Source organism: Leucopleurus acutus (assembly GCF_964270905.1).
Source record: "Leucopleurus acutus genome assembly, chromosome: 17".
Lineage (NCBI taxonomy): Eukaryota > Metazoa > Chordata > Mammalia > Artiodactyla > Delphinidae > Leucopleurus > Leucopleurus acutus.
The window spans coordinates 29,601,669-29,613,723 of NC_139159.1; the positions used below are offsets into that span (position 1 = coordinate 29,601,669).

Below are 12,055 nucleotides of genomic sequence, written 5' to 3' on the forward strand. Positions count from 1 at the left end.
TGGGGCATATGAGACCCTTAAGCTATTATTCTTGTTCCATGTTGAGAAGAAAGTGTTACTGCAGCAGGTTTATATATATCTTTATTGGAGTATAATTGCTTTACAATGTTGTGTTAGTTTCTGTTGTAAAACAAAGTGAATTAGCTATAAGCATACATACATATATCCATACATATGGATACATACATATATCCCCATATCCCTTCCCTCTTGAGACTCCCTCCCATCCTTCCTATCCCAGCCCTCTAGGTCCTCACAAAGCATGGAGCTGATCTCCCTGTGCTATGCAGCAGCTTCTCACTAGCCATCCATTTTACACTTGGTAGTGTATATATGTCAACGCTACTCTCTCACTTTGTCCCAGCTTCCCCTACCCACCCCGTGCCCTCAAGTCCGTTCTCTACGTCTGTGTCTTTATCCCTGCCCTGCCACTAGGTTCATCAGTACCATTTTTTTAGATTCCATATAAGTGCATTAGCATACGGTATTTGTTTTTCTCTTTCTGACTTACTTCACTCTGTATGACAGACTCGAGGTCCATCCACCTCATTACAAATAACTCAATTTCTCTCCTTTTTTGGCCGAGTAATATTCCATTGTATATATGTGCCACAGCTTATTTATCCAATCATCTGTCGATGGACATTTAGGTTGCTTCCATGTCCTGGCAATTGTAAATAGCACTGCAATGAACATTGTGGTACATGTATCTTTTTGAATTATGGTTTCCTCAGGGATATGCCCAGTAGTGGAATTGCTGGGTCATATGGTAATTCTATTTTTAGTTTTTTAAGGAACCTCCATACTGTTCTCCATAGTGGCTGTTTCAATTTACATTCCCATCAACAGTGCAGGAGTGTTCCCTATTCTCTGCACCCTCTCCAGCAATTACTGTTTGTAGATTTTTTTGATGGTGGCCATTCTGACGGGTGTGAAGTGATACCTCATTGTAGTTTTGATTTGCATTTCTCTACTAATTAGTGCTGTTGAGTATTCTTTCATGTGTTTGTTGACAATCTGTATGTCTTCTTTCGATAAATGTCTGTTTAGGTCTTTTTGGATTTTTGGATTGGGTTGTTTGTTTTTTTGATATTGAACAGCATGAGCTGCTTTTGTATTTTGGAGATTAATCCTTTGTCTGTTGCTTCGCTTGCAAATATTTCCTCCCATTTTGAGGGTTGTCTTTTCATCTTATTTATGGTTTCCTTTGCTGTGCAAAAGCTTTTAAGTTTCATTAGGTCCTATTTGTTTATTTTTGTTTTTATTTCCCTAACTCTAGGAAGTGGGTCAAAAAGGATCTTGCTGTGATTTATGTCATAGAGTGTTCTGCCTAAGTTTTCCTCGAAGAGTTTGATAGTGTCTGGCCTTACATTTAGGTCTTTAATCCATTTTGAGTTTATTTTTGTGTATGGTGTTAGGGAGTGTTCTAATTTCATTCTTTTACCTGTAGCTGTCCAGTTTTCCCATCTCCACTTGTTGAAGAGGCTGTCTTTTCTCCATTGTATATTCTTGCCTCTTTTGTCAAAGGTAAGGTGATCTTAAGTGTGTGGGATTACCTATGGGCTCTCTATCCTGTTCCATTGATCTATATTTCTGTTTTTGTACCAGTACCATACTGTCCTGATTACTGTAGCTTTGTAGTATAGTCTGAAGCCTGATTTCTCTAGCTCCGTTTTTCTTTCTCAAATTGCTTTGGCTATTTGGGGTCTTTTGTGTTTCCATACAAATTGTAAAATTTTTTGTTCTAGTTCTATGAAAAATGCCATTGGCAATTTGATAGGGGTTGCATTGAATCTGTAGATTGCTTTGGGTAGTATAGTCATTTTCACAATGTTGATTCTTCCTACCCAAGAACATGGTATATCTTTCCGTCTGTTTGTATCATCTTTGATTTCTTTCATCAGTGTCTTATAGTTTTCTGCATACAGGTCTTTTGCCTCCTTAGGTAGGTTTATTCCTAGGTATTTTATTCTTTTCTTTGCAATGGAAAATGGGAGTGTTTCCTTGATTTCCCTTTCTGATTTTTCATTTTTAGTGTATAGGAATGCAAGAGATTTCTGTGCATTAATTTTGTATCCCGCTGCTTTACCATATTCATTGATGAGCTCTAGTAGTTTTCTGGTAGCATCTTTAGGCTTCTCTATGTATAGTATCATGTTATCTGCAAACAGTGAGTTTTACTTCTTCTTTTCCAATTTAGATTCCTTTTATTTCTTTTTCTTCTCTGATTGCCGTGGCTAAAACTTCCAAAACTATGTTGAATAATAGTGGTGAGAGTGTCTTGTTCCTGATTGTAGAGGAAATGCTTCCAGTTTTTCACCATTGAGAATGATGTTGGCTGTGTGTTTGTCATATATGGCTTTTATTATGTTGAGGTAGGTTCCCTCTATGCCCACTTTCTGGAGAGTTTTTATCATAACTGGGTATTGAATTTTGTCAAAAGCTTTTTCTGCAGCTATTGAGATTATCATATGGTTTTTATCCTTCAGTTTGTTAATATGGTGTATTGCACTGATTGATTTGCATATATTGAAGATAAACCCCACTTGATCATGGTGTATGATCCTTTTAATGTGCTGTTGGATTCTGTTTGCTAGTATTTTGTTGAGGATTATTGCATCTATGTTCATCAGTGATATTGGCCTGTAATTTTCTTTTTTTGTGACATCTTTTTCTGGTTTTGGCATCAGGGTGATGCCTTATAGAATGAGTTTGGGAGTGTTCCTCCCTTCAGCAGGTTCTTTTTTTTTTTTTTTTTTTTGCGGTACGCAGGCCTATCACTGTTGTGGCCTCTCCCATCGCGGAGCAACAGGCTCTGGACGCGCAGGCCCAGCGGCCATGGCTCACGGGCACAGCCGCTCTGTGGCATGTGGGATCCTCCCAGACTGGGGCACAAACCCACGTCCCCTACATCGGCAGGTGGACTCCCAACCACCGTGCCACCAGGGAAGCCCCAGCAGGTTCTTTTATTCAGTTCTTGTTTATCTCTGGGGACTCTGGAGCCAGGGCAATGACACTTGTTCAATGCCTTGAGAACTAAACTCCTGGAACGTTCTCATAGACACTGGTTAATGTTATTCTGTATGCCTCAGGCAGTGTGGCAGGATGTACCAGGCTGTCAACACTGTTTAATGTAAACACAAAGATTTATGGTGTGTGATTTGTATCTAGTTTGGAGTCTGAACAATGACTGGTCATGTAGCTATGTGACCAGCCCCATTTAAAAACTCTGGACTCCAAGACTTAGATGAGATTTCCTAGGCAGAGATATTTTTCTCTTGTCTCTATGGTCCACAGTAGGAGATAAAAATGCATTCATGTGAGCCTCTCAGAAATAGGATCTAGGAAATCTGCACCTGATTTCTCTAGTCTTTGCCTATGCATATCTTTTTCTTGCTATCCCTGCACTGTATACTCTGCCTTAATAAATCTTAAGTGATAAATATAACTTTATGTTGAGTCATGCAAATTACTAAACTAGTGGGTGGTTGTGGGGCCCTTGGAACACATCTCACTCCAGGATCCAAAATACATAAATATGTTTTACAAGAGATCTAAATGGCACTTGGGTGAAGAAAAGCTTTTAAACTTTAAATAAGCCAGTTCTCATAATACTAGGCAAACTATTTGGATAACAGTACCTATATATGTCTTAGTGAGTTGAGTCTTGATCACCCTGAGCTATTAAAAATAGCATAAATACAATAAATTCTCTTATATTTGGTTCAGGTGGGGGCTGGATTATTTGAGTTCATAAAACATTCTTGTCAACCATATTTTCAAAGGAGTAGAATACACTAAAATTAATTTAGGATTAAACAATGTTGATTATAGTTTATGCTCTGCAATGGCTGAGACAATGTCTACTTTGTTCCACTGCTGAGCATAGGAATTATGACATAGGCACTCATTTATGAATAATTTACAATTCAGCTATTCTCTGGGAAGTTTTGAAATTCTTTAATACCAAGGGTTATTCTCCTGAACATTACTTATTGTCATATTATAATTGTTAGGTTAAGTTTAAAGTTTTCAGACTCTACCTCTTAGTTAACATCTGTGACACTGAAATTCTCATTTTATCTCCCCATGACTTTTATGAGGAAGCTAGAGTAGGTATTATTATTTCCATTTTACAGAAAGAAAATAAAGGCACAGATTGGCTTACTGGCTAATATTTGGCTGAGTAACCGTTGCTCCATGATAGTAAATAGAAGCAAAAGGAAGCCTAGAATGCACATTTCCTAACTAAGCAATGCAAAAAGTATATTTAAATTTTGCATTGTGTATTTATACCTTCTATAAATAGATATATTTATTCCCAAATGTAGATTTAAGTAGAAATTCCAATACAGATGGATCTAATTATAGTTATTTCCACATTATCAATGCTAATAATACATCTTGATTTGCAAAGTACTTTTAAAATCATAATATCAGATTTTACATTGCTCCTTATTTTAACGCCTGTGTTTGTTTTATCAGAACATGCTACTTTGAGGCTTCCCTAGTGGTGCAGTGTATAAGAATCAGCCTGCCAATGCAGGGGACGCGGGTTCGATCCCTGATCTGGGAAGATCCCACATGCCGCGGAGCAACTAAGCTCGTGCGCCACAACTATTGAACCTGCGCTCTAGAGGCCGCAAGCCACAACTACTGAGCCCACATGCCACGACTACTGAAGCCCACGCACCTAAATCCTGTGCTCCACAACAACAGAGGCCACTGCAATGAGAAGCCCGCACATAGCAGAGTAGACCCTGCTCACTGCAACTAGAGAAAGCCCATGCACAGAAGCGAAGACCCAACACAGCCAAAAATAAAATAAATAAAATAAATAAATTTAAAAAAAAAGGAACATGCTACTTTATAGCTGCAAGGTATTTTCATAGATATTAACTCACTTATTTCTTGCAAAGATCCCAGTGAGGTCAAATAGGAAAGATATCATTATTCTTATTTAAAAATTGGTAGTAGAGACTTGAAAAGCTAAGTGTCTTGGGCAAACTTACGAGGCTGGCAGATGATAGCATTAGAACTAGCAACACCTATGTCACCTGATTATATAATATGTACAGATCATATCTAATGAATCCAATATCAAGACTGATCTCTTTAAAACCAACACAATATCTATGAATTATTTTAAAAATGAGCGCAAGTGTCTAAAAATTAGCTTTTCAAGAGATACTCCAAGAAGTAATGATTAGGACAGGGTCATATTCCTTAATTCTCTGCATGAAGTAATTCTCAAGGAACTGGAATGATTTTTCAAAGGCAGTTATTACAACTGACTGGAGGTAGAAGTACATAATGGGTACTTAAATATAGTTCAGCACTTTTAATTATTTTTTAATGGTCATTTCAATAATTTTCCAAGGAGATCTGGCATAATCAACGAACCAAAACTTCCACTATTTCTTGCATATTTCTAGGCTAATTTAAAACTTTCCTGCAAGTTTAATTGGCATTCAAATGAAGTAGACATTCCTTAGAGAGCAACGTCTGACAACATGTGCAAAATAAGATCAAACCAAGCTCTTCTGGTTGGTTTATGTACTAATTTGGAGAAAGTGTAGAAATGCAAGCGCTTCATGTAACCCTTAGTGAGAGAGCACTTCAAATTTTCGGGGTTCCTGTGTAGAAGGCTATTTCCAAGGCTGACGGGCATTATGGTGCTCAAATTAATTCTTGCAAATTAATCCTGGGAAAATTCCTAAGTACTCGTTGAAGCAGTCCAAACTACACTTGGTAAGTTTAGGAGCCATCCTGAGGATTAGATAGGTCAGCAAACTCAGTCCTGAGCCCTGCCATTTCTTCAATTATTTAAACAACTGCTAATGGAACATGTTTTCTTTCGTTTTTTTTTTTTTCTTCCATTTTCCTACAATGATTTGGGGAAATGATAAAAAACAAAGCTGAACTTGGCTGTATAAAATCTGGACAAGTAACAACTTTTCACCTCTGTCTATGTCTACTCTTAATTAAATCCCTTCTTAAAAACAGAAACAAAGAAATGTGGCTTGGAGTCTCATGTCTTTTCATTTCTGCTCTTCCCCCTGCTTATTTTTTCCTTCCTTCATTTGTGTTCACTGATCTGTTTTTATTATTGAGTGATGGATGCGATGTGAGGAAGAAATTAGAAATGAGAACGCTGCATCTACTCTGCATTTCACACTTTGTTAAACAAATTTTCACTGATTGTGGGCCCAGATGCTAAAGTTTCTATGAGTTATCTCAATTTTCAGTCCCTGCTGCTATTGGAACAAATTGAAAGGCCATTTTGGTGCATTAAGGTCATGTCATCCTAAATGCATCACTGCCCGAAAGGGGTCCTTAAACTGAGCTGTGGTTTGTATTTCCCATTTTAATGAAAATGATTTTATATCATCAGTATGCCCACATTTAATCTGGACTAACTTGTGTGGGATTCTAGATTCCTGGTTTCATTAATATCACAATCTCTATTTTTCCTCTTTACCTCTGACAGCTCCTACTCAGTTGCCCTCTCTGATTCTTCTTCATTGACCTCTTCCATAAATACTGGTATTCTTCAAAGTTACAGCCTTGGTCTTCTTTATTTACCTTTTCTTGAGCTTCTTATGATATCAGTTTCCATCATATGCCGGTTTCCAAAGATTTACCTCCAGTTCTGTCCTCTCTCACAGGCTAGACTGATTTCCACCTGTGCACTAGGTATCTCTACCTGGATGCCTTAAAGTACCTTCACTCTATTTGACTTTGTCTTTCACCGTTATCCTAGTTGATCATTTGCTTCCATTCCTTAAACAAGTCAAGTTCTGTCCTGCCTCATGGTCCCCAGTCTTCATCTAAAATAGTGTCCTTTCCAGTTTTTTTTTTTTTAAACTAGAGAACTATTTCTCTTCAGATTTTCACAAAGTTCATGCCTGACAGCTTGACAATCTCTCCCTGTCTGAGTCCCCCAATCTAAAGTAAGTGCCTTTGCCACCACGCACTCTCCTGGCAAATTGTTTTTGCTGCATAGAAACTTAGCACATTTTGGAGTTACACAGTAATTTTATTTGTTTATTGTTTGTTTCTTCCATCAGGCCAGTGATACTCAACTTTGGCTCAATTTATAATCATCTGGGAGCTTTAAAAATATTGATATGTGGTCTCCACCCAGACCAATTAAGTTACTGGAGATGGAGCCCAGATTTCTAAATTCAGGTGATTCTGATGTACACTGTGGATTGAACACCCTGGCACTAGACTGTAAGCCCTTGAAGGACAAGAACCACCTTTTTATGCTCACTGCTGAATATATCCAGTACCCAGCACAGTGCCTGGCCCATAGTATTTCAAAATTATTTATTGAGTTTCACTGAATAAAAGATACTAAAATTTTCTAGCTTTTGACTTATTGTAGTTCCATACACTCCCTCCGAAGACAGAGTCCCTTCCTTTCTGCCTTGACTCATGTGAATTCTTTCCTCTACCTGGAATGCCTGCTTCTTCTTTCTCCTGGTTCATGCTGATTCATTTTTCAAGACTTAGCTTGACCAGCATCTTCTCCAGGAAATCTTGCCAGTACCCCAGTGCAGAAGTGTCCTTACTCTGTGTCCTACCACAGCTAGTGCTTACTTCTACCATCTAGCACATTATTTTGGAATGATATAAGTACTTCTTACCCTCACTCATGTGTGAACTCCCCAGGGTTTTGGATCATCTCTCATTTCTTTGAACTGTTCATCTTTCTCTACTTTTTATTTTGATTATTGCCTTCACTATTGATTTAATATCTCAAGATGTATCTCAAGGTCCCAAGGTCATCATTCCTTCTCTCCCCCTTTGAGTTAGTAATCAGAGATGTGCAAAATTGTTTATTTTAGAGTTATTTGTAATAGCAAACACTTGGAATTGATTATGATATATTCATAGACTGGAAGATTATGCAGCTTTAAAAAGGATGTTGTAGATTACTTAATAATATGTAAAATGTTCCCATGATATATTGTGACATGACAAAACAAGTTTCAAACATAAGCGAGGTATGGTGCCAATTTTATAAAACAAGCTCTAACTATCCATCAGTCGATATAAAAAGATAGGTTGAAATATATTAATAGTGGTTATTTCTGGGTGGTGGAGTTTTTGTCTTTGTGCTTTTATGTGTTTCCCATTTTAAAAATAATGAACATGTATTACTTTGTAATCATAAAAAGCACAGTAAAATTAAAAAAAAATGGCATTGATTATTTACTAACTGGGTGAGCTAAATGGAGGTAACTGATAGCTTGCTGAAGACATAAAAAGGGCAGAACCACCTTTCACTTCTGTAACTTTTCTCTCCACCTTAAGTATTTGGAGTTAATGGGGTGTGACAATTGATGATTTACATTCACACAAAGCAACTTTTCAGACCACCCACACTTATATCCTATAAGTAATGAAATCCATATTGTCTTGTTCCATTTTGAACTCTGAGAGCACATTATAGTTTTACAGAATTGTATATCATGATTATTTCCATACTATGGAATTCACCCTGGACAAATTTTGTTTAAACTATTCTCTTGCCTTATATCTGAACTCCTCAGATGTATTTATTAGTCATGCATTAGAAAAATAGCATGAACTCACCTTTTTGCAGACAAAGTCACCAGGTAAATAGACAATGGATTTCAATCTTAGCAACATGTCATAAATCATCTGTGTATCACAACCCTAAAGAAAAAACAGAGAAAAATAATTCTCATAGACACAGCTAAAAGGCCAATATTCCAATTGATTTTAAAATGCAATGGAAATAAACAGTAATAGATGTTGTCTGTGTTAACATTAAAATATTAGTTGCCGGTGGATATGAACTTGTCTTGACCCAAAATTTAGAAAAAAATACCTATGATATGCTGGCTAGAATTTAGATCCTGGTTAGATATATTCAGGTTTGAATCCTGTTTCCACTACTTATTGCTATGTATCTATGTATCTCATGCCCTCATTTTCTTAATCTGTTAAATGGGGGTGAAAATGTTACTAATCTCATAATGGTAAAATTTTACTCATATAAAACTTAACATAATGCTTAGTAAATGATAGGTATTAAAGATTACGGTAATATAGTGAACAATTGATTATTAATATATTAACACTGACAGATAAAAATCTTTGCTGAATATTTTTCTTTTTAATAACATCTTTCACACTATTGTTAGATATTATTATTTAACTTTGCAAGCTTGTATGTTTTTCTTCCCAAACTTAATTGTCATCTTCTTAAGGCAGAGTAACTGTACAGGAGAGATACAAAAACAATATCTGTTAAACAAATGACTGTTCATCTCCACTTCAATAGTGTAAGAAACAAATTTGATTTATTAGAAAATGTGTCTATATTTGTTTTCTGTCTAAATAATTGTAATTTATCTATATGATAGGCTAAAGAAAAATCTGTAGATGCTTCAAAACTCTCACTTTACATAGCGATTTTGAATCTTCTGCTTTCATCAAATATTTTTATTTTTTCCTCTCAGAGCTGTTAACATGTAGCAGCTTTCCTTTTGTCCGTCCCTTAGGGGAAATTATTATTTTGCAGAGAACTAATCCTAATCAGTAGCAGAGGAAGGAGGTGGAAAAGTAAAGGACCTACCCCCAGTTTGTGGATTGGCTAATCATTCCTTTAGCAATCACAGGTTTCCATAATGATTTTGGTAGCAAACACTTGACCTAGATCCATATGAAATTTAAACCTTGGGGTTGCTTGACTGATAAGGAGAGTTAATGATTTATGATTGAAGTATTTTCAAGTAGCCATGGGTGAGAAGCATTCAGATGAAATTGAAGTTAGAATTTTAAAAATTTATTTGAGAAACTATAGCTTTTGGTTCTCTCGGATAGAAAGAAAGGCAAAAGCCAACAGGAATACCTTCTTAATACAGTCCAACAAATATTCATGAAAGCTGCTATGAGCAAGGCTTTGAACAATGCCCTTGGTGCAATCAGAGATGACAGAGAGTAAGTCTAATTGGGATAAGGTTTTAAGTATACAGAAAAGCTGTAATTTGTGGTAAAAGTTAATCATATCATAAGATATCCCAGGTAGGTATCCATACAACTTTCAAGAGGAGGGGCTGTTACTTCTGTCTTGGAGTGGGGATGAGAGAGAGGGGAAGCATCAAGAAGGTGCTCGTGTGGGTGACACAATTTGAGTCATTTGAAGATGAGTATGATTTTTATCTGCCAAGATGCACAAAGGTTCTTTTAGGCATAGTGAAATGTACATTTTCTTTCCTTGTCATGTATTTGTTTTGTGCAAAGTATATAATTGTTATTTATATTTATTTTATCCCTACCATGTCTCATAGGTTATCATATTTGCTAAGGCAAATGACAAAGATTAATTTCCTTCTAAAAATTATTTTGTTTTTAGTAAAAATTCTCTAACTATATGGCTCATGTGCCCTACTTCTTTTAATGCTGTCATTGATTCACAGTAATTTCATTTCAGAAACTGGTGTTCTGATCACTCAGAACTCTCTTAGGAAAAAACACAAACTGGCTTGATTTTAAGATTCTGCCCACTAAGGAAAGTTAGTGTCCTTGATATTTTAGAGAAAATTCATTGGAAATATATTTGGAAGTTCTTAAGCTTAAACATATCTAGAATATCATTGCAATGAAGGTAACTCTCAATCATTCATATCCATGGAGAATAATAGCATTATAAATGATCAGAAAGAGAAGATATTTTTAAAAAGCCCACTTACATTTACTTTCACAAGCACAGTTTGATGTTTTCGGCATTAACTTTTAATTATAATTTGTAGGCCAAAATAAAGTTTTCATTCCTTGAACAATTCCTGCTGGAATGAACTTTGATGAAAATTCCCAACTGTATTAAATTGTATTCATAGGAATTACTAATGATTTTAAATGCTGTTTTCCTATGGCAATAATTCCATAAATGTACAAAGATGTGAGTGGCAGTATTATTTTCAGTACTGAAAAAACTGGAAACAACAAAATGGCAATCTATGGACAGGTAAAAATATTGAAGATTTGTAGGTTGCAATACCATAAAGTGGTTAAAATCAATAAATCAGTTCTCTCTCTCTCTAGATGTGATTGAATTCAACAAATAATGTCGTCTGCACAAAAGCAAGCTATAGAATATATTCATTATGACTCCAACTATGAAAAAATCTGTACAAAATAATACTACCGGGCTTCCCTGGTGGTGCAGTGGTTGAGAGTCCGCCTGCCGATGCAGGGGACACGGGTTCATGCCCCGGTCCTGGAAGATCCCACATGCAGTGGAGCTAGGCCCGTGAGCCATGGCCGCTGAGCCTGCGCGTCCGGAGCCTGTGCTCCACAACGGGAGAGGCCGCAGCGATGAGAGGCCCGCGTACCTCAAAAAAAAAAAAAAGAAATACTACCTGTCATTGATGTTTATATAGATAAAAAGTAAAATAAAAATGAGTATTGGAAGGATATCCTTAAAATCATTTTAGTGGCCACCTCTGAGGAGGGAGAAAGGAGAATAGAACTGGCAAGAAGAATTGATGAGACTTCAACTTTTATTAATATTAATAAAAGTAAAGTAAAACACGCATCCCAAGATTGTTTGTAGGAACAAAATCCTCTTTGAGAAGGAACACATTTCATCTTTTCTCTTCTATCTTTCAGGTTAGCTCACTGGCAGAAAGCACTCTAAAGAGACCCAATTAATGGAAGTGTTGGAACAAATTAGGAGATAAGTCTTAAAATAGATTGACAAACAATTAGTACTTTCCTCAGTAGAAATGCCCAAATACTTAAATGGAGAGCTGTTAGCTTATGGCTTGGATTTCCTCAGAGAAAAGCATTTAAACCATTATAAATATGAGTTTTTATCAATGTACTTGCAGAGAATATGTATTAGCTATGTAAACAGAACATAGCAGTTGTATGTAATAAAAAAATTACAATTTAAGCTTCACCAACTAAGTGATTCTTTCCCCTAATGATTGCTTTGTGGATAGGTGCCACCAGCCTTGGGGCAACTGTGATTTATGACTAGATCCTTCCTTTCTGTATTTTGGCTTAGTGAAAT

General features: G+C 36.3%; 1 protein-coding gene across 1 annotated transcript in view; it reads right to left on the bottom strand.

The window, feature by feature from the left end:
* The window catches only part of CNGB3 (cyclic nucleotide gated channel subunit beta 3), a gene marked incomplete at both ends in the record, with an annotated part of 148,181 nt that overhangs the window by 20,714 nt on the left and 115,412 nt on the right, over positions 1-12,055 (bottom strand). Inside the window, 1 exon segment of the mRNA XM_082858993.1 lies at positions 8,605-8,688. Coding sequence (XP_082715119.1) covers positions 8,605-8,688 — 84 coding nt within the window.